Here is a 23,026-nt window from a genome sequence, read left to right on the forward strand (position 1 = left end):
GAGATTTGATGGAGATGCTCAAGATCATGAGATGTGTGGACAGAGCAGGTAGGGTGAACTGTTCCCATTGATGGAAAAGGTCGAGAACCAGGGGAGACAGATGGAAGGGGATTGGCCTAATGACCAAAGACAGTAGTAGGAAAAGTTGTTTTTTTTTTTTACACAGAGTAGTTCCATATCCGGAACGTGCTGCCCAAGAGTGTGGTGCAGGCAGAGTCAATCGAGGTTCTCAAAAGGGAATTGGATCATTAGCCAAAGAGAATTTTTCTTTTCAGAGCTATGGGGCAGTGGGTCTAGGTGAGATGAGGTACTCTTGCAGACAGACAATACAGATTGGCCTCCTTCTACATTCTTTGCTTTTATGAGGATCTTGGAGACACGCAGAGAGATGGGGGGGGGGGGGGGGGGGCAGAGGAGGTGGAATGGTTGATTTTCACAGGTCTCGGCTGAAATCACAACAATGACTTCTCTCTCCTCGGGGGGGGGGGGCATTTTCCTCCCAGTAGTATATTGCGGATACTGCCAACAGTGTGACTGGCGCGGACGACGTTACAGGGCGAGTCAAGAGATTGGGCTCAGCAGTGGGCTCTGGGGATCACTACCTCCCGGCTATGGGTTACTCGTCTCTGGCCAACGCCCACTGCCTGAATACTCACTGATCCCGAATGCCATCTGCTCACTGTATTTCTCCAGGTCAATCTGGATACTGACGCGGAAGAAATCCAACTTGGCTTTCAGCTGCTGGCAGCTAGACAACATGGTGGTCTTGAGCTTGGAGAGATTGCTGTTGTAGCGCAGCAGGCTCATCCTGAGGAGAAAGAAGACATCAGTTCAAAGGTCACCTTTGGCAGACATGAACGAGGGGACACTGGTTTAAGGGGCAGGATCTTACAGCCTCACTCGCTTGCGAAACTCCCACCCAAGCCCAATGGACAAATCGCTCCGATTCCGTGGCATGCGGAGAGGTAGAATTCCAGCAATGGTTTTGGCCAAGATCTATAAAAGGAGTGAACGTGAGGAAGAACATTCTTTACAGCGAGCGACAGTGAGCTGGAACACGCAGCTTCTGATGGCAATGGATGCAGAAACAATCAAAAAAGAACAGGGCAGTGAGGGAATTAAACTTGCAGGCATAGGGTAATGCTGGGAAATGGCAGAGGAGATTAGTCCACAGGAATCCAACATGGAGCGAATGGGCTGAATGTTCTCCTGTGCCATATCGAGGCCAGTTCATTAAACCAAAGGTAGGTAAAAGGATGGGGTCTGATCTTATCAATGATCTTGGGGAATAAACAGCAGAGGCCCTCAACTTGCATCTCAGCGTTCAATTGAATGTTGATGAGGTCCAAAAAATTATGGAAATAAAGCTCAATTTATCCAAAAGGAAGACAGGGCTAGCCTGATTTCCTTTTCAAGTCAATTAATGTAATATCTTTTGCGGATATCAGGGGCTAACAGGATCAGGATTGGGCTCAGCTGTGAGACTCCCTGCGCTCAATAGCCCTGGTGTGGAGATGCTGGCGTTGGACTGGGGTAAACACAGTAAGAAGTCTCACAACACCAGGTTAAAGTCCTACAGGTTTATTTGGTAACAAACACCACTAGCTTTCGGGGCTTTGCCCCTTCGTCAGGTGAGTGGGAGTTCTGATCACAAACAGGACATATAAAGATACACACTCAGTTTACAGAATACTGATTAGAATGTGAGTCTTTACAGCAAATCAAATCTTTAAAGGTGCAGACAATGTGATGGAGACAGCATTAAGCACAGGTTAAAGAGGTATGTGTGTTTCCAGAAAAGACACTGAGTGAGATGTTGCAAGCCCAGGCAAGTCATGGGGGTTACAAATAGTGTGACATGAACCCAAGATCCCTGTTGAGACCGTCCCTCATGTGTGCGGAACTTGGCTATCAGCCTCTGCTCAGCGACTCTGCGCTGTCGTGTGTTGTGAAGGCTGCCTTGGAGAATGCTTACCTGAAGGTCAGAGGCTGAATGCCCGTGACCGTTGAAGTGTTCGCTAACAGGAAGGGAACAGTCTTGCCTGGTGATTGTCGAGCAACGTTCATTCATCCGTTGTTGTAGCGTCTGCATGGTCTCCACAATGTACCATGCTTCGGGACATCCTTTCTTGCAACGTATCAGGTAGACAATGTTGGCTGAGTTGCAAGAGTATTTACCATGTACCTGGCGGATGGTATTCTCACATGAGATGATGGCATCCGTGATGATGATCTGGTACGTCTTGCAGAGGCTGCTGTGGCAGGGTTGTGTGGTGTTGTGGTCACTGTTCTCCTGAAGGCTGGGTAGTTTGCTGCAGACAATGGTCTGTTTGAGGTTGTGCAGTTGTTTGAAGGCAAGAAGTGGGGGTGTGGGGATGGCCTTGGTGAAATGTTCGTCTTCATCAATGACATGTTGAAGGTTCCAGAAAAGATGTTGTAGCTTCTCCGCTCCGGGGAAGTACTGGACGATGTCCACCGTGTCCCACGCTTGTCTTCTGAGGAGGTGGGTGCAGTTTTTCGCTGTGGTGCATCGGAACTGTCGATTGATGAGTCGAGCGCCATATCCTGTTCTTACGAGGGCACCTTTCAGCGTCTGGAGGTGTCTGTTGCGATCCTCCTCGTTCTGAGCAGATCCTGTGTATACGGAGGGCTTGTCCATAGGGGATGGCTTCTTTAACGTGTTTTGGGTGGAAGCTGGAGAAGTGGAGCATCCTGAGGTTATCTGTGGGTTTGTGGGGCAGAGAGGTGCTGGGGTGACTGTCCTTAATGGAGATGCGTGTATTCAAGAATGCAACCAATTCTGAAAATAGTCCATGGTGAGTCTGATAGTGGGATGGAACTTGTTGATATCATCATATAGTTGTTTCAGCGATTGTTCACCACGAGTCCAAAGGAAGAAAATGTCATTGATGTATCTCGTGTATAGCATTGGTTGAAGGCCCTGAGCGGTGAAGAAGTCTTGTTCGAACCTGTGCATGAAGATGTTGGCATATTGAGGTGCGAATTTGGTCCCCATGGCTGTTTCATGTGTCTGGATGAAGAACTGGTTGTTGAAGGTGAAGACACTGTGGTCCAGGAAGAAGCAGATGAGTTGTAAAATTGCATCTGGAAACTGGCAGTTGCCAGTGTTGAGTACTGAGGCAGTTGCAGCAATGCCATCACCATATTCTAGTCAGTATTCTGTAAACTGATTGTGTGCCTTTATATGCCCTGTTTGTGAACAGAACTCCCCACTCACCTGACAAAGGGGCAAAGCCCCGAAAGCTATGGCGTTTGCTACCAAATAAACCTGTTGCTCAGTAGCCCACCAGCATTCACTGCCTGAACTTGCATATGAAAATTGTTGGATGAGTAATGCAGGGACAGCTTGTTGCTGCTGCAGTTATCAATTTCTGCCAGCAGATAGCGACATTGTCCAGTGAATTGCAATGCAGGTCTGTATATTTCTCACTGTCTACCCTCAGCCTCCTACCTGCCCTCACCCCCTCCCTGTTCACAGCCTCCTCACTCTCCCTTCCTATCCAGCCCCTCCTACCCTTTCAGGGGTCCAGGATGAAACTGGAGTCACCTTGCCCTATAACAGGGTGATTAGAACTGTGTACAGTTCTGGTCACCCTTTTGTAGAAAGGATATTGTTAAACTAGAAAGAGTGAGAGAAAAGATTTACTCGGATGCCACCAGGACTTGATGGTTTGAGTTATAAGGAGAGGCTGGATAGACTGGGACTTTTTTCCCTGGAGTGTAGAAGGGGTGATCTCATAGAGGTCTATAAAATAATGAGGGGCATAGATCAGCGAGATAGTCAATATCTTTTCCCAAAGGTAGGGGAGTCTAAAACTCGAGGGCAGAGGTTTAAGGTGAGAGGGGAAACGTGCAAAAGGGTCCAGAAGGGCAATTTTTTCACCCAGAGGATGGTGTGTGTATGGAACAAGCTGTCAGAGGCAGGAGTAGAGGCAGGTACAATTTTGTATTTTAAAAGGCATTTAGACAGTTACATGGATAAGATGGGCGTAGAGGGACATGGGCCAAATGCGGGGCAATTGGGACGAGCTTAGTGGTTAAAGAGGGCAGCATTGACAAGTTGGGCCGAAGGGCCTGTTTCCATGCTCAATGACTATAACTCTGCCCTGAGCTTCTGGTACAGCTGCCCTGCGATCAGAGGACATGGGCCAGTACGTTTAGCTAAAGGAGGGCTCGGATCCCATGGGACTTGTCCAGTAATCCGTGGGGAGCTGTGGGAAAGGATAGTCCGGACATTGGCCCCTCTAAGCAAGCTAAACCTCGACCCACTCCCCCCCCTCCCCCAAACCACCAAGACTGGTTACTTTGCAAAGGGTATCCCTCATTGTCTCTGGATCACCGGGAGTGGGGAGGAAGCAGTCTGCACTTCCATTTCCTCAGCTACATCCAGACAACAATATTGGGAAAGGATAGGGATTGGGGTCAGCTGTGATGCACACCATGGTTCACTGGTCCTGGCTCACAGACAGAGGGGTGGGGACTGTAGGGATGACCCAGCCTGACTCAGCAACCTGACGGAAGGAATTCGCAGAAAAAGACATTGAAACTCATGCCTGGTCAATGTGTAAGTGCTGATTAACCTCCATGAGTGATGAACGGAGCACAATGAATTTCAGGTAGGTGCAGAGCTGTTCTCCCCTTCCCCACACACTTACATGGCTGCCCGCTGGCCTTGCTGCAATCTGACGCAGGTCTCCTTCAGGCTCCGGATCTCATGCCAGCTCTGGCCCCAGGACTTCCGCAGCTGGTGGTAGGTCAGTATCTTCTTGGGGTCCTGAACTGTAAAGCGAGAGGCGGTGTGTCGTCATTGAGCTGAGAGTCAGGGCAGGGCACTCAACAGCATCCTGGAATCTGGTTCCCACATCATCACAGTCCCTGCTCCTTCACCCAAACAGTCATCACAGTCCCTGCTCCTTAACCCCGAACCGGGACAGACACTGAGCAAAGCCCTATGACTGACGGAACCAAGTATGCCAGTCACATCTGACTGGTGGTGTGGAGTTCTCTTCCTGGACCAGAGAATGTGACATTCTTATCTGACCAGAGGAAACCCACGCAGACATGGGGAGAACGTGCAAATTCCACATGTTCTGATTCTGACCAGTGCCCTTCAGTGTCATAAAACCTTAAAATCCCTACTGTGCAGGAGACTGCCATTCGGCCCATCAAGTCTGCACCCACCACAATCCCTCCCAGGCTCTACTCCTGCAACCTCTCATATTGACTCTGCCAATTCCACCCCACCCGACACTCGGGTCAATTTGTTATGGCCCATCTACCCCACCCACACGTCTTTTGGACTGTGGGAGGAAACCAGAGCAAGGAAACCCACACAGACATGGGGAGAACGTGCAAACTCCGCACGGACAGTGACCCGAGGCGGGAATCAAACCCCGGTCTCTGGCGCTGTGAGGCAGCTGTGCTAACCCATTGCGCCACTGTGCCCTCCCAATGAATGAGTAAGTCACCCATCAAACCCACAGTTCAAAACATAATGCAGCTCAGGGCACGCAGAGATGGGCAAAAGTGCCAACCTTGCCAGTGTTTCCAGTCTGTGCAGCTCTCTCTCCAAGGTAGCAATTTTTTTTGTATCACAAGTAGGCTTACATGAACACTGCAATGAAGTTAGTGTGAAAATCCCCCAGTCACCACACTCCGGTACCTGTTTAGGTTACACTGAGGGAGAGTTTAGCCCCGAACAAGCATGTCTGAAGAATCACAGAATCCCTACAGTGCAGAAGGAGGCTATTCACCGATCACAGTCCCATCCAGGCCCAATCCCCATAATCCCATACATTTACCCTGCTAATGCCCCTGGCACAAAGGGACAATTTAGCACGGCCAATCCACCTAACCCGCACATCTTTGGACGGTGGGAGGAAACCGGAGCACCCAGAGGAAACCCACACAGACATGAGGAGAATGTGCAGACTCCACACAGACAGTGACCCAAGCTGGGAATTGAACCCAGGTCCCTGGCACTGTGGGCAGCAGTGCTAACCATTGTGCACTGGTTTGGGAAGGGAGTGTTAAATTTGCCCTAAGAGTCCTCCCCTGGGTTAGGACATGTTATGAGGAAGGGAGGCAGTTCATAGATAATCAGTGCTCTGGTGTAGGAGGCAGGGGGAGGACTTAGCTCAGGCCCTGGGCATGTTGAGCACCCATCCTTGAATAGCTTCCTGACAACAAGTGGTGAGCTGGATGTGAGCAACGAGAGTCAGCTCCATGGGGTGAGTACGATGTGGGGCAAGTGGAGGAGGGCAGAGAGCCTGCCTGCACTTCACACTCTCACAACTGCAAGGAACTACAGAAAGTCGTGAACGGAGCCCAATCTATCCCACAAACCAGCCTCCCATCCATTGGCTCCGTCTACACTTTCAGCTGCCTCGGGAAAAACAGCCAGCATAATTAAGGACCCCACACACCATGGACATTCTCTCTTCCACCTTCTTCCTTTAGGAATAAGATACAAAAGTCTGAGGTCACGTCCCAACCGATTCAAAAACAGCTTCTTCCCTGCTGCTGTCAGACTTTTGAATAGACCTACCTAATATTAAGTTGATATTTCTCTACACCCTACTTATGACTGTAACACCTATTCTGCATCCTCTCCTTTCCTTCTCGATGAACGGTATGCTTTGTCTGTATCGCACGCAAGGAGCAATACTTTTCACTGTATCCCAGTACGTGTGACGATAATAAATCAAACCAACTCAACCATATCCCAGTCTCCACACCAGCTGACCACTGGCCAGGCAGAAACACAGGGGCCTTACGGATGAAATTCACAGCGTCCGGCTGCTTCTGGACGGTGACCTGTCCATCATAGGTGCTGGTACTCCTGTCGAAGAGATAGATGATGGCCAGCTCTGACTTCTTCCCCTCGTTCTGCTGCAGAGAAATCACAGCAATCAGCACATCATAGTCTGCAAAGGTCAAAAGAAATCCAACCATCCCACACAGTAAACCACCAGGGCATCACAGCAATGCAGTGGTGGTAATGTGTTACCATTCACTCAGTTGCTGTGGCAGCATACACACTTACATTGGTACAGCAGTCTTGAGCTGTGGACAGGGACAGGAGAGGCTCCAACATTCTTTCCATCATCTGGCTGACCAGGAATCTCAGAATAGAATAGAGTCTCTACAGTGCAGAAGGAGGCCATTCAGCCCATCGAGCCTGCACCGACAGCCATCCCACCCAGGCCCTATCCCTGTAAACCCTTACATTTTACCCGACTAATGTCCCTGACACCCATCTAACTCACAAATTTTTCGGATTGTGGGGGGAAACTGGAGCACCCAGAGGAAACCCACACAGACACAGGGAGAATGTGCAAACTCCACACAGACATAACCCAAGGGCGGAATTGAACCCAGGCTCCCGGCGCTGCGAGGCAGCAGTGCTAACGACTGTAGCTGCTAATGGAGGCCATTTGGCCCATCAAGTCTGCACCGACCACAATCCCACCTGGACCCTATCCCCGCATGTATTCACCCTCGCTAGCCCCCCTTTACTCTGAGGAGCAATTTAGCATGGCTGATCCACCTAACCTGGACATCTTTGGACTGTGGGAGGAAACCCACGCAGACATAGGGTGAATGTGCCAACTCCAGTGACCCAAGCCAGGAATCGAACCAGGATCCCTGATGCTGCGAGGGAGCAGTGCTAACCACTACACCATCCTGCTGCCCACCTCTCCTGCACTTACGGAATGTGCAGGTTGATCCTCAACCTGTTTTGGCTGTGTCAAGAAAGCACCTTTCTTGGCCATCAGGTCTCGGGGTGGGATCAAGCCTGGAGCCTCTGGCTCAGAGGCAGAGATTTACCCACTGTACCACAAGGCTGCCTCCCCCAGCAGTGCAGTACAGAACACTAGCTATGATGCAGCACGACTGTTGCACTTGTCCCACACATTTCACTCCTCGGATTCAGGCAGTGTCTCTTACCCTGCTGTCCGGCACACACTGGGTCACAGGCTTGCGAGGGTCCAGGGCCGTTCCCGTTTCCAACAGCAGCTCCTGGTTGAAGTCCTCGATGCCGGTTGCCGCCTCGATCCACTGCTGCAGAGCCTGAACGGTGCCCTCCAGAGAGACGGGATACGTGTGGAGCTGCCCCGACTTCATGTCCAGAACCTGCACGTACTGGAGAAAACAGATAGCGCGCCATGAGTGGAACGACAGGAATGGAGTGCGGCAACACGGCAGCACAGTGTGGTTAGCATTGCTGCCTCACAGCACCAGGGACTTGGGTCACTGTCTGTGTGGAGTTTGCACGTTCTCCCCATGTCTGCATGGGTTTCCTCCCACAGCTCAAAGATGTGAGGATTAGCCATGCTAAATTGCCCCTCAGTGTCAGGGGGACTAGCTAGGGTAAATACATGCAATGACAGCGATAAGGTCTGGCTGGCATTGTGGTCGGTGTAGACTTGATGGACCAAATGGCCTCCTTTATGGGTGGCACAGTGGTTAGCACTGCTGCCTCACAGCACCGGGAACCCGGGTTCAATTCCCAGCTTGGGTCACTGTCTGTGTGGAGTTTGCACATTCTGCCCGTGTCTGTGTGGGTTTCCTCCGGGTGCTCCGGTCTCCTCCCACAGTCCAAGAAACGTGGTTAGGTGGATTGGCCATGCTAAATTGCTCCTTAGTATCCAAAGATGTGCAGATTAGATGGACTAGCCATGCTAAATTATCCCTTTGTGTCCAAAGATGTGCAGGTTAGGTGGATTGGCTATGCTAAATTCTCCCTCAGTGAACCATGATGTGCAGGTTAGATGGATTAGCCATGCTAAATTGCCCCTTAGTGTCCAAAGATGTGCAGGTTAGGTGGACTGGCCATGATAAATTGTCCCTTAGTGTCCAAAGATGTGTAGGTTAGGTGGATTGGCCATGGTAAATTGCCCCTTAGTGTCCAAAGATGTGTAGGTTAGGTGGATTGGCCATGGTAAATTGTCCCTTAGTGTCCAAAGATGTGTAGGTTAGGTGGATTGGCCATGCTAAATTGTCCCTTAGTGTCCAAAGATGTGCAGGTTAGGTGGACTGGCCATGATAAATTGTCCCTTAGTGTCCAAAGATGTGTAGGTTAGGTGGATTGGCCATGGTAAATTGTCCCTTAGCATCCAAAGATGTGCAGGTTAGGTGGATTGGCCATGCTAAATTCTCCTTCGGTGTACCATAATGTGTAGGTTAGATGGATTAGCCATACTAAACGTGTAGGATTATGGGGATAGGGTGGGGGCAAGGGCCGAGGTAGGAAACTCTTTGTCAGTCGGTGCCATCATGATGGGCTGAAAGGCCTCCTTCATGACTGCAGGGATTGTATGAAATCATCTCACCTTCCACACTCTGTTCCCAAACCAATTTTAGCTCAAATTCAGAAAACAACTGCCCCTTTCTCTGAAGCTGTTGGAATGAATCATGTGCATTCCAAACCACACAAAGGGTTCTGCACAAAAGAAGGCCAGAGTAAATTCTTCAGGCCTTCAGTAAGGCATTTTGCCTTTATCTATGAATCAATGGTCAGGACTTGGGAACGGAAGGAGAAAAGTTAATGACGACAGGGATGTGGCAAACTGTCGCTAAGGCTGTGGGCATTGCCAAAGATCGGGGAGGCAACAGGGATAAGTGGGGAAGCGAGAGTACAAACACAGTACTTGTTTACAGAGGAAAATCTGATTTGATTTATTATTCTTACATGTATTGGGATACAATGAAAAGTATTGTCTCTTGTGCGCCATATAGGCAAAGCATACTGTTCATAGAATACATAGGAGAGAAGGAAAGGAGAGGGTGCAGAATATAGTGTTACAGTCATAGCTAGGGTATGGAGAAAGGTCAGCTTAATATTTGATTTATTATTATCATTATTGAGAAACAGTGAAAAGTATTGTTTCTTGTGTGCTATACAGTCAAAGCATACTGTTCATACAGTATAGGAGAGAAGGAGAGGGTGCAGAATGTAATGTTACAGTCATAGATAGAGCGTAGAGAAAGATCAGCTTCATATCCGATTATTGTCACATGTATCGGGACACAGTGAAAAGTATTGTTTGATTTATTATTGTCCCGTGTATTGTTTCTTGCGCTCTTTACTGACAAAACATACTGTACATACAGAAGGAAAGGAGAGAGTGCAGAATGTAGTGTCACAGTCACAGTTCGAGTGTAGAGGAAGATCAACTTAATGCAAGGTAGGTCCATTCAAAAGTCTGATGGCGACAGGGAAGAAGCTGTTCTTGAGTTAGTTGGGACATGACCTCAAACTTTTGTATCTTTTTCTCGAAAGAAGAAGGTAGAAGAGAGAACATCCGGGGTGCGTGGGGTCCTTAATTACACTGGCTGGTTTTCCAGAGGGCAGCAGGAAGTGTAGACAGAGTCAATGGATAGGAGGCTGGTTTGCCTGATGGATTGTGGTCTTGATCAGAGCAGGAGCCGTACCAAACTGTGATACAACCAGAAACTTCATCACTCACCTGACAAAGGGGCAACGCTCCGAAAGTTTGTGCTGACAAATAAACCTGTTGGACTTTAACCTGAATTTGTGATACTACTTACCGTGCCTACCCCAATCCAACTCCACATTGTGGATACAACCAGAAAGAATGATTTCTATGGTGCATCTGTAAAAGTTGAAATGGAGAGGGGTCCTGGTGGTTCACTCACCCACTCAAGTGCATCCCAGCAAGTGAGGGGTATCCAGTGACTCCGCCAAGAGAGGGATTGCAATGCCTACCTCTCCAGTGATGCCACAATGCAAAAGATGCCAACACCCACCCTGGCACTTGATGGCTCCCCCATCACTCACCCACCTTCTTGTTAATGATATCATCAAGCGCCTTGAAGCAGCCGTTTGGTCCGTGAACAGGGTCCGTGCCTCTCTCCTTTGAGTTCCACCTCAGCATCAACTGCAGCCACCTCTCCAATGGACCTACTAATTCACTGTGGGACAGAAAGAGCAACAAGTGTGTGAGAAACCAGAGCCTGGCCTGTGTTTTTTAATTCATTCTTCGAATGTCATTATCCCACAGTGCTGTTAGGGAGGCAATTCCAGGAGTTCGACCCAGCAACAGTGAGGGAACGGAGATACAGTTCCAAATCAGGATGGCGAGTGACTTGGAGAGGAACTTGCAGGTCGTGGTGTTCCCAGATATCTGCTGCCCTTGTCCTTCTCGACGGTCGAGGTGGCATGTTTGGAAGATGCTGTGTAAGGAGCCTTTGTGAGTCAGAGAACCATTGAAACCCAACAGTACAGAAAGAGGCCATTCAGCCCATCGAGTCTGCACCAACCGCAACCCCACCCAGGCCCTATCCCCCTAGTCCTACATACTTAGCACTAATCTGTCTAACCTACGCATCTCAGGACATTAAGGGCAATTTTAGCATGGCCAATCCACTTAACCCGCACATCTTTCAGACTGTAGGAGGAAACCGGAGCACCCAGAGGAAACCCACACAGACACGAGGAGAATGTGTAAACTCCACACAGACAGTGACCCAAGCCAGGAACTGAACCCAGATCCCTGCAGCTGTGAAGCAGCAGTGCTAACCAGTGTGCTACCATGCTGCCCTGTCACTGCAGTGTATCTTATAGATGGTACACACTGCTGCAACTGTGTGTTGGTGGTGGAGGGAGCGAATGTTTGTGGCTGGGTGGGACATTAAGCACAGCAGTTAGCACCGCTGCCTCCTCACAGCACCAGGGACCCAGGTTCGATTCCCAGTTTGGGTCACAGACTGTGATGAGTTTGCACGTTCTCCCAGTGTCTGCGTGGGTTTCCTCCCACAGTCTGAAAGACGTGCTGGTTAGGTGCTAAATTCTCCTTTAGTGTAACCCAAACAGGGGCTGGAGTGTGGCAACTAGGGGATTTTCACAGTAACTTCATTACAATGCTAATGTAACCCTACTTGTGACAATAATAAACAATCAATCAGTGCAAAGATGTGTGGGTTAGGTTGATTGGCCATGCTAAAAATTGCCCTTAGTGTCCTGAGATGTGTAGGTTAGAGGGATTAGTGGGTATAATATGTAAGGATATGGGGGGTAGGGTCTGGGTGGGATTGAGGTTGGTGCAGGCTCGATGGGCCGAATGGCCTCTTTCTGTACTGTAGGGTTTCTATGATTTCAAGCCGGCTGCCTAGTCCTTGGATGGTATCGAGCTTCTTGAGTGTTGCTGGACCTGCATTTGTATCGGCAAGTGGGGAGTGTTCCATCACATTCCTGACTTGTACCTTGTAGATGTGGACAGCTTTTTGAAAGTGAAGAGGTGAGTCACGTGTTGTACGATTCCCAATCTTTGACCTGCCCTTGCAGCCTCTTGCCCTCAGGTGAGGCACTGGGTGATGTTTTTCCGTGATTTCCTCCTCATTTTGACACCAGTCTTCCTCTTTCAACATGGGAGCCTCCCTGCGTCAACTTGGGACATGGTGACATTTATACTGAGGCCCCCATTGCAGGGGTGAAGAATTATGATCAGAAGACTGATTTAGGATTGAGTTGAGGAGGAACTTCTTCACCCAAAGGGTTGTGAATCTGTGGAACTCCCCGCCCAGTGAAGTAGTTGAGGCTACCTCATGGAATGTTTTTAAGGCAAGGATAGATAGATTTTTGAACAGTAAAGGAATTAAGGGTTATGGTGAGCGGGCGGGTAAGTGGAGCTGAGTTCACAAAAAGATCGGCTATGATCTTATTGAATGGCGGAGCAGGCTCAAGGGACCAGATGGCTGACTCCTGCTTCTAGTTTTTATGTTCTTCTGTAAGAATGTGGGCTTCCTAGGGTGACAGCAGCTCAAGATTTGTTTCTCCTCTCCGTCCGCCACTGCTTCTCCGCTACCCACACAAAAAAAATCAAACTCTGACCATTTGCTGAGGTCCTTCGATTCTGACGCCAGTGGGACCGGGAGGGATGTGTGTGGTGCAGTCTCTGACAGCTCCCCATCAACCCTCCCACTCCTAAAAATGACATTTGGGGTCTCGGTCAAGCCCACGTTAAAAGGGGTCTTTCACCTGAATCAGGCAGCACTTTGGACACCCTGTGAGAGGCCCCTATCTCCAGGAATGGGCAGTGGGAATTGACTCAAGGGAATGCAAATCCCCATTCCCCACCCCCTCCCCATTAGCCAACTGATCTGGATTCTGCCGCATCGGGAGCAAGCAAGTTGGCGATCCTCACCTGTTGAGGTTGTTGGGTTCCGGAAGCCGGTTGGAAAATTTCACCTCCATGTTCATGTCTTCATACACCATGATGTCCAAGTCCCCTTTGTGCTTCACTTTACTGTGCCTGGCAGGAGGGAAAACCCAGAGAGATTGGAGATGCAACAGGAGTAAAAACAAGCTCAAACCTTTCCCTCGCTCCAAACGTGATCTTGCAATGATTGAGAAGTGAATCCAACCCTGCGCGGCCTCGCTATTAGTTGAAATTCCTGTGGGAGTTGGTCTTGGGCTAGGAGAAATCAGCGGAGAGCCGTTTCGCGGGCTTCTTGCTGGGTGCCCGGGTCTCCGCGAGTCTCCCAGCCCAAGATTTTGAGCTTCGTGGACGAGCACTAGGCACACGCCATAACATTCAGGGCTACGGGCCAAGTGCTGGCAAGTGGGGTTCAGTGGGCAAGGCCTTTCATGCATCGGTGCAGCCTCGATGGGCCAAAGGGCCTCTTCTGCACAGCAGCTTTCTGTGATTCTGAATAGGCCCTGCCCACAGATTTTTCAGTGGGAATCCCGCTCGGGCACTCTGCAGTGTCGGAGACTCAATCCTGCTGAAAAACGCCAGCGGGGGTTACTCCCATTCTCACGCGAACTGGGACTTGGATTTTTTTGGTGGGGGAAGGGTGGTGGAGGGAATCCTGGCTTTGGTTTGTTTGCATCCACTGTTTGGCAGGGGTGCTGTGCACTGTACTGTTCCCTCGCCAGCGGAGAGCTACTGGATCCAGATAGAGAGTGACATTTGTATTCTCTGATACACGTTATGGATTTGAGGGGTTAATGAGGACGTTTCAGTCTCACCGCTCAAACCCCCTTACAAATAGTCAATGCCTGTGACAACTGGTATTTAGAAGGCGTCTTTAATTTAGCAAAGTGCCCCAAGGCACCCTATTCCTTTTTCTCTCCCCTTCCTCAAATTTTATTCCAGGCAAACCTTCAATTACCACTGATCAACAGCAAACAAACCAACCAGCTCAGAAACCCAAAGAGACTGCAATTAGCAGAATTACCGTCACTCGACTGATCTTTCTCTATCGTCTCGTTTGTTTTGTCAGATAATCAGAGCTACCAGTCAGTTATCACAGGGGGCTGTTGAAGTGAATAGCGCAGATGTATTCAAAGGGAAATGAGACAAACAAGCGGGGCAGAAGGAATACAGAGTTACAACGCTGTTCATAGAATCCCTACAGTGCAGAAGGAGGCCATTCGGCCCATCGTGTCCGCCCCGACCACAATCCCACCCAGGCTGTATTCCCATAACCCCACGTATTTACCCCAGCTAGTCCCTCTGACACCAAGGGACAATTTAGCACGGCCAATCCACCAAACCCACACATCTTTGGACACTAAGGGGAAATTTCGCATGGCCAATCCACCTAACCTGCACATGTTATGACTGTGGGAGGAAACCAGAGCACCCAGAGGAAACCCACAGATTTTGACAGGTTTTGATGAGGAAAGGTGTAATCTTTCTAATATACCTTAACCTCCGTGTTCAGTCCCTCATACATGGGATCCCTCAAACCTCTTGGTTTAAACACAAAGCCATCTGCACTTACCAGGCTACGGGCTGCCAATTGGGTAGAAATGGTCGGAATCCAGTGATACATTCAAAGGCCAGCGTTCCCAAACTCCAGTAATCCACCGTCACCGTGTACTTCTTCTGTTCCAAGAGCTCTGGAGCCTGCAAACAGTCAATGCTATAATTTAGCACGGGGCTAAAACCGTCAGTGGAGAAACCAACTGAATGTCTGCACCTTCCAAACCCATGACCTTTACCACCTAAACAAGAACAAGGGCAGCAGGTTCAGGGAAAGCCACCACCTGCCAGACCCCCTTCGAGTTGTACACCATGCTGACTTGGGACTATATCGCTGTTCCTTCAGTCACTGGGTCAAAATCCTGGAAAGTTTATTTATTCATGTCACAATTAAGGCTTACATTAACACTGTAATGAAGTTACGGTGAAATTCCCCTCGTCGCCACACTTTGACATCTGCTGTGGTCAATGCGCCGAACCAGTATGTCTTTCAGACTGTGTGGGGAAACCAGAGCACCCAGAGGAAACCCACACAGACATGGGGAGAACGTGCAGACTCCACACAGACAGTGACCCAAGCCAGGAATTGAACCCGAATCCCTGTGAGGCAGCTGTGCTAACCACTAACAGCCCCTAACAGAACCGTAGGTGTACCGACACGTGGACTGCGGCAGCTCGAGAAGGTGGTTCACCATCACTCACCTTCCCAAGAGCAGTTAGGAATGGGCAATAAATGTCAGCCTAGGCAGCGATACCATCATTCCAAGAATGAGGACCAAAGTAAAATGGGCCAATTTGTTGCCCTGCACTCACTGTGTAATCCGTGTAAGCCCACCCCTCCCTCCCTCCCTCACTGAAAAGTGCACCAGAACATGTCCATTCCTCCAGTGTTCAATGGCCCAGGCAAGGGTGTCATAAAGTAGGTTCTTACCAGATATTGTAAAGTCCCAACGAAAGAGGTGCACAGGCTGCTCTGATCCAGCTCCTTGGCGTAGCCCAGGTCAATGATTTTGTGGATCAGCTGGGTTGGGGACAAAGCACAACAATAACTTTCAATGCACAGACACCAAGGAGCAATTCGTGTGTGTGTGTGTGTGTGTGTGTGTGTGTGTGTGTGTGTGTGTGTGTGTGTGTGTGTGTGTGTGTGTCAGACATTTAACTATAGACTGAGGGATAGTGGATGGGTAAATTAGTGGACAGGCTTAGAGAGAAACAGGGGGACAGTTTTAACAGGAGATAGAAAAAGGGGCAGAATATACCCCATTAATCACAGAATCCCTTCAGTGCAGAAGGAGGCCATTCGGTCTGCACTGACTACAATCCCACCCTCTTCCCGTAACCCCACATAATTACCCTGCTAATTCCCCAGATGCTGAGGTCAGTTTAGCACGGCCAATCAACCGAACCCACACATCTCTTGGACTGTGGGAGGAAACCGGAGCACCCGGAGGAAATCCACGCAGACACAGGGAGGACACGCAGACTCCGCACAGGGAATCGAACCCGGGTCCCTGGCACTGAGAGGCAGCAGTGCCAACCCACTGTGCCACAGGATTAAAAAAGGAAACTCTTGGTGGTGTGCAGGATGCCAGCGATAAAGAGATCCAAAAAGAAAAGTGCTCACCACAACTTCAAGAAAGATAATAAAAACTAAAGATAGTGGAGAAAGTAAAAGTGAAATGCTTAAAAGTAGGAAATGGAAAATTGAGGGCAACGGTTGGGAGAAGGGAAAGCCAAACAAAATCGAAAGGCTCAGAAAAACATTTTAAAAGTTAGTTTAACATAGTTAAATAGAATTAAGTAGGAGACACAGCAGGAAAACAGGCCAATCAGCCCAACAAGTCCATACTGGTGTTTATATCCCACTCCAGCCTTCTCCAATCCTTCCTCGTCAGTGTAACCACCTCCCACCGCCCCATTGCTTTCTCTCTCAGGGGCTTATCTAGCTTCCTCTTAAAACACATCTTGTCTCAAGTACTCTGTGTTCTTTAATCTCCCCACTATCTGAATTCCCGATTGGATTTGTCTGTGCCTATCTTCTCCTGATGGCCCCTGGTTCTGCTCTTCCCCCACAAGAGAAAACATTCTCTCTGCGTCCCCTCCAACTAAACCTTCCAGAATTTTCAAGATCTCGATTGTTTCTTCTCCCAGCTGCCTTTTCTCAAGACAAGAATGATCCAGCCTGTTAACCCTTTCCTGACAGGTATAACCACATAACTCTGGTAATAATCCACGTCGTACTTTTTTGCGCCCTCTCCTGTTAGTAATAGGACACCCAGAACTGTACACTCCGGTTTGATACAAGTTTAGTACAACTTTTCTATTTCACAATTCTATCCCTCTACAAATAAACCTTAGGGCAATTTTGTTAGCTTTGTGTTGCTACTTTTAGTGATTTGTGTATTTGTCCCTTTGCTCCTCTATTCATGTTTAGATTATTTTTGCTGAGATTGAGGAGTTTGGGTCTGTACTCGATAGAGTTCAAAGGATGAGGGGGATCTGATTGAAACTTAAGAGAATACTGAGAGGCCTGAACAGAGTGGACGTGGAGAAGATGTTTCCACCAGCAGGAGAGACTAGAACTCGAGGGCACAACCTCAGAGTGGAGTAAAACAGAGATGAGGAGGAATTTCTTCAGCCAGAGAGTGGTGAATCTGTGGAACTCTTTGCCGCAGAAGGCTGTGGAGGCCGGGTCATTGAGTGTCTTTGAGACAGAGATAGCTAGGTTCTTGATTAACAAGGGGATCAGGGGTTATGGGGAAAAAGCAGGAGAATGGGGATGAGAATCAAATCAGCTGAATGTCGGAGCAGATTCAATGGACCAAGTTATCTAATTCTGCTCTGATGTCTTATGGCCTTAGAGACCGTGGCCTCCTTATTCTTCTTACCAGAATGTAATACTGATCGATAGATCATTTGTTGATGTTGAATTTCATTTAGTAACTATAACCAATTTTGCAAGTTTGTTCGTGTCTTCTTGTGCTTTCAATTCCAAAATTAACCCACATTATATAAATTGTGAATAACACTGGTCTCTGCGCTGATCCTTGTAGAACACTACCTCCCATCTTAAAGTTTCTTTATTCGTGTTACAAGTCGGCTTACATTGCAGTGTTAATGAAGTTACTGTGAAAATCCCCTACTCACCACAGTCCGGTGCCTGTTCGGGTACACGGAGAGGGAATTTCGCACCTAACCACCATGTCTTCCAGACTGTGGGAGGAAACCGGAGCGCTCAGAGGAAACCCACGCAGACACGGGGAGTACTTGCAGACTCCGCACAGTGACCCAAGCTGGGAATCGAACCTGGATCCCTGGTGCTGACAGGCAGCAGTGCTAACCACTGTGCCACCTTCACCCCTGCTCCCTTACTTAAAGCTAGCTGGAAACCATGCTTTGACTTAATCCATCACCCTGGCCCTATTTGTTGCTATTGTGTTAATGTTTATCTAGGGCCTTTTGAAAATCTGGATTAATTATATTGACTACGTTATCCTCAGCTACTGTCCCCACAACTTCTTCAAAGAACACAATGAGGTTCGTCAAGCAGGACTGGAAGGACCACGTGATCAGGGCATTGAGGGCAGGGCACTGAGTGCAGGGCAGTGGGCTTTAGTCAACTAAGAGGCTGTGCCAGGAGGAATGTGAAAGTGGCATTTGAGAAAAGTGAGTCAGAAGGTCACGGATTGGTAACAGAGATTAACAGAATGATCTTGCGTGCTTATCAAGGATGTGCGTCTTTGCGCCAATGAATGTCACAGATTACCAAACCCACGCTGGAACATGTTATTTATGGCTTTACTCCTGGGAGCTGTGTGCTGAAGGAAGCAGCTTTTAGTGTTCCAACGGTGTCAAACAACTGATAAAATGTCAATGTCAACTCTGGGTCACAAAGACAAGAAACTCAAAACCAGCTTCTTCCAAAAACAAATTCGGCAAAGTCACACATCACTTCCCGAGCAGGCGACATATCTTCCCCAAAGGCTGAAGTTACGGAGTTAACCCTCTGACCACTGGTGCCAATGCTCTCAAGGTTGGAACTCCTGGAGCAAATTCATAGATTCGGAGACATAGATAAACAGAGAGACCTCCTCCAGGAGTCCAAGAGGCTGTGTCACCCATTCACAGCTGTCAAGTCAGCAGCACTCTCACCTCTGAGGGAGGAAGTTATGGGTTCAGACCCCATGCCACAATCACAAAACTGTTACGGCTCAGAAAGAAGCCATTCGGCCCATCACGTCTGCAACAAGGGGAGGCGATGGCCGAATGATACTATCACTAGATGAGTAATCCACAGACTCAGCCAGCGTTCTGGGGACCTGGGTTCGAATCCCGCCATGGCAGATGGTGGAATCTGAATTCAATCAGGGAATATGTGGAATTAAGAATCTACTGATGACCACAAAACCATTGTCGAAAAAAAAAACATCTGGTTCACTAATGTCTTTTAGGGAAGGAAATCTGCTGTCCTTACCTGGCCTGGCCTACGTGTGACTCCAGAGTCACACCAATATGGTTGACTCTCAACTGTTCTCCAAGGGCAACTAGGGATGGGCAATAAATGCTGGCCAACCAATGATGCCCATGTTCCAATAATGAATGAAAAAAAAGTCAGCTGTCCAAATGAACTTTATGACTTAGTGCCACTTTCCTGCCTTTTCCCTATACCCCTGCATGCTCTCCCTATTCAAATAATCTTCTAATGTCCTTGAGCCCTGAGCACAATCTTAGATCTAGTACCTAGGGAGTGCTGCATTGTCAGAAGTGCTGCCTTCTGAATGAAAAGATTAATGTAAAAGATCCAATGGCACAGCAAGAAATGTAAAATTACAGAGACATTGGTAGGTACGCAAATGGCCAGACAGATTTCAATGCAGCTAAACATGAGGTTATAGAATCCCTACAGCACAGAAAGAGGCCATTCAGCCCACCGAGTCTACACCGACAATAATCCCACCCAGGCCCTATCCCCATAACCTCATATTTACCCTAGCTAGCCCCCTAACACTAAGAAGCAGTTTAGTACCGCCAATCAACCTAACCCGCACATCTTTGGACCATGGGAGGAAACTGGAGCACCCAGAAGAAGCCAATGCAGGCACTGGGAGAATGTGCAGACTCCACAGAGACAGTGACCCAAGCAGGGAATCGAACCCGGGTCCCTGGCACTGAGAGGCAGGAATGCGAATTCCCTGTGCCACTATGCCATCCTACAATCTATGAAGTAGAGGGTTAGAATACGAAGGGGAGAAAGTTTTGCTGTGCAAAGCCCCGGAAAGACCACATCTGGAGTACTGTGTACAGTTCCAGGCCCTTCATTTTGAAAGAAACATACAGGCTTTGAGTATTTGTCAAAAAAGGAGACATGCTGTCAAAGCTTTTCATCTTGCACTCATTAGGACTCATTCACAAGAATACCAAATCTCTAAAGGACCAATAATTTATAGCTATAGAAGGAGTGCAGCACAAATTCATCAAAATGTTACCAACAATCCAAGAGTTTGATTATGAGATTACATAAATCCAGATTGTATCCGCTGGAAGGGCGAAGAGGTGATTTGATTTAGATTTTCAAGATTTTGAAAAGCAATTGTGAGGGATGGATTGAAAAGCTGGTGTGGGATTCTCAGACGAGGGGTATAACCTCAAGGGCCATTCAGGAGGGAAATTAGGAAACACTTCTTTATGCAGCGGTAGTCGAAGTGCTCTTTCCCCGCAAAAAGCTGTGGATACCAGCTTGCTAAAACATCTTACATCTCTGATAGACCTTTTGCAAATTCAAGGAAATTAAGCCGTCAGGTGGATGGAGGTTGGAGACAGATCACCTGTGATTGCATTGAACGGGGCAAGAGATCAAGGGGCTGAATGGCCCCATCCTACCCCTAACTGTGAAAGGTTGAAAGAATAGTGCAAAGAAACACTCGTTCACTGAAAATCATAATCGTAAAGAAAATCCAACCGGTTCACTACAATGTCCTCTCAGAGAAGGAAATCTGCCGACCTTAGCTGATCTGACCTACACATGATTCCAGATCCACAGCAATGTGCTTCAGGCTAAGTTGCCCTCTGAAATGGACCATCAGGAAGTCAACGGCTCAGCACCACCTTCTCAGGATGGACAGGAGAGGCTAGCAGTGTCCCGAATTCATAATTTTACAATTAAAACCAAACTGGGAACTGCTACAGCAGGTTTTGCATAATATCTACAGATGTGACGTTCTGAGCCAGCCTACAGAATTAGTGCTGATTCAACGATTATCTAGCGGGTATCAAAGTATCTTAGGGGGCGCAGTGGCACAGTTCCCGGGTTTGATTCCTAGCTTGTGACACTGTACAAACTCCACATAGACATTCTCCCCATGTCTGCATGGGTTTCCTCCGGGTGCTCCAGTTTCCTCCCACAGTCCAAAGATGTGCAGGTTGGGTGGATTGGCCGTGCTAAATTACCCCTTGGTGTCAGGGGACTAGCTAGGATAAATGCATGGGGTTTTGAGGGAATGGGACTGTGATCAATGCAGACTCGATGGGCTGAATGGCCTCCTTTGCACTGTAGGATTCTATGATTCCTTAAAACTAACAATACTCCCTCACTGCTACTGATCCAAATATTGGTGAAACTGCCCCTCCGCTCCACGACAACTGAGGATATATCCGCTCGCTCTGTTCGTGGCGTCACTCACTCGCTGTTCTCCTTGCTGTAGGACAATATTCTCTGGCTTTAGATCACGATGGATGATTCTGTTTTCGTGCAGGTACCGGAGGGCAGAGGCTAAAATATAAAAGACCGAAACACAAAAGAGGCCAACAGTCAGAGCAGATAAAATTTCAGCGTGAACGCCCCATCACACATATATGGGAAAAGAGTAGGGGGAGTGGAACTAACAGGATTGGTCTTTGATAGTTGGATTGATGGGCCAAATGGCCTCTCTACACAGTTCCACTCATTATCTGGCTGAAATCAAGGCTCTGTGCATCATTTTCATGCATGCATTTTTAAATTCAAGTTTATTTATTCGTGTGACAAGTTGGCTTACGTTAACACTGCAATGAAGTTACTGTGAAAATCCCCCAGTCATCACGCTCCAGCGCCTGTTAGGGCACACTGAGGGAGAATTTAGCACCTCACCAGCAAGTCTTTTGGACTGTGGGAAGAAACTGGAGCACCCGGAGGAAACCCACACAGACACGGGGAAAACGTACAAACTCCACACGGAGTCAAGCCGGGAACTGAACCCAGGTCTCTGGCGCTGTGACGCATTAATGCTAATCACTGTGCCACCCCGGTGCAACTCAGACATGGAAACCTGAACCCTTAGCTGTTCCCTCCTCCAGTGGAACTGAACAGGGAGGCTATTCGGTCCATCAATCCGACTATCAAAGAGCAATCCTGTTAGTTCCACTCCCTCTGCTCTTTCCCCACATTCTGGCAATTATTTTCCCCTTCGAGTATTGATCGAGGCTACTATCGAGAATGGGGTTGTTCAACATACAGCTTTCTGGATCCTGAGCCTGAACACCAAGATTGCAGCACCATGGGATGTCTGGATATTAGTGGGAATGGAAGCCCTGGCTTACATGGTACAATAAGGCTTGGACTCCACTGACCCACACCCACCTGAAAGCCCATCGCTCACAGCACTTAAAAGCAACTTCCCTGATTGGCTTTATCATCTCTGAAGCATTCGTCATATTCCTTCCTTCCCATCTCCTTCACCTCTCATCTCTGAAGCATTCGTCATATTCCATCCTTCCCCTCTCATTCCCACAACCTAACTCTGTCACTATCTCCATCTCCCTTCACGGGGGAAGATATTTACGTTACTCAGAGAGACTCAGATCTGAGGGCACAGCCTCAGAGTAAAGGAATGAGCCTTTAGAACCGAGATAAGACAAATTTCTTCAAACAGAGGGTTTGGGGAATCTGTGGAATTCATTGCCACAGAAGGCCAAGTCATTGAGTCTATTTAAAACAGAGATAGATAGAATCCCTACAGTGCAGAATGAGGCCATTTGGCCCATTGAGTCAGCACCAACAATCCCACTCAGACCCTATTCCTGGATATTTACCCTGCTACTCTCTTGATATGAGGATCAATTTAGCATGGCCAATCAACCTAACCCGCATGTCTTTTAGACTCTGGGAGGAAACAGGAGCACCTGGAGGAAACACATGCAGACACCGACAGTGACCCCAAGCCGGGAATTGAACCCAGGTCCCTGGAGCTGTGAGGCAACAATGCCAACCACTGCGCCACTGTGCTACAGGTGGA

The 23,026-nt window shown here is 48.5% G+C and overlaps 1 protein-coding gene across 4 annotated transcripts in view; it reads right to left on the reverse strand.

The window, feature by feature from the left end:
* The window catches only part of ikbkb (inhibitor of nuclear factor kappa B kinase subunit beta), a 190,000-nt gene that overhangs the window by 15,726 nt on the left and 151,248 nt on the right, over positions 1 to 23,026 (reverse strand). For all 4 annotated transcript variants that reach the window (XM_080217091.1, XM_080217092.1, XM_080217090.1 and 1 more), the window contains exons 6-14: positions 21,437 to 21,525; positions 15,688 to 15,777; positions 14,776 to 14,900; positions 13,191 to 13,298; positions 10,830 to 10,959; positions 7,972 to 8,166; positions 6,798 to 6,912; positions 4,677 to 4,800; positions 657 to 808 (exon numbers count right to left, since the gene is read on the reverse strand). In XM_080217091.1, the coding sequence (XP_080073217.1) occupies positions 657 to 808; positions 4,677 to 4,800; positions 6,798 to 6,912; positions 7,972 to 8,166; positions 10,830 to 10,959; positions 13,191 to 13,298; positions 14,776 to 14,900; positions 15,688 to 15,777; positions 21,437 to 21,525 (1,128 nt within the window). The remainder of the gene's footprint in view (positions 1 to 656; positions 809 to 4,676; positions 4,801 to 6,797; positions 6,913 to 7,971; positions 8,167 to 10,829; positions 10,960 to 13,190; positions 13,299 to 14,775; positions 14,901 to 15,687; positions 15,778 to 21,436; positions 21,526 to 23,026) is intronic.

The sequence above is a fragment of the Carcharhinus amblyrhynchos genome, chromosome 34, assembly GCF_965287045.1.
Source record: "Carcharhinus amblyrhynchos chromosome 34, sCarAmb.v2.hapA, whole genome shotgun sequence".
In the NCBI taxonomy this organism is placed as follows: Eukaryota; Metazoa; Chordata; class Chondrichthyes; order Carcharhiniformes; family Carcharhinidae; genus Carcharhinus; species Carcharhinus amblyrhynchos.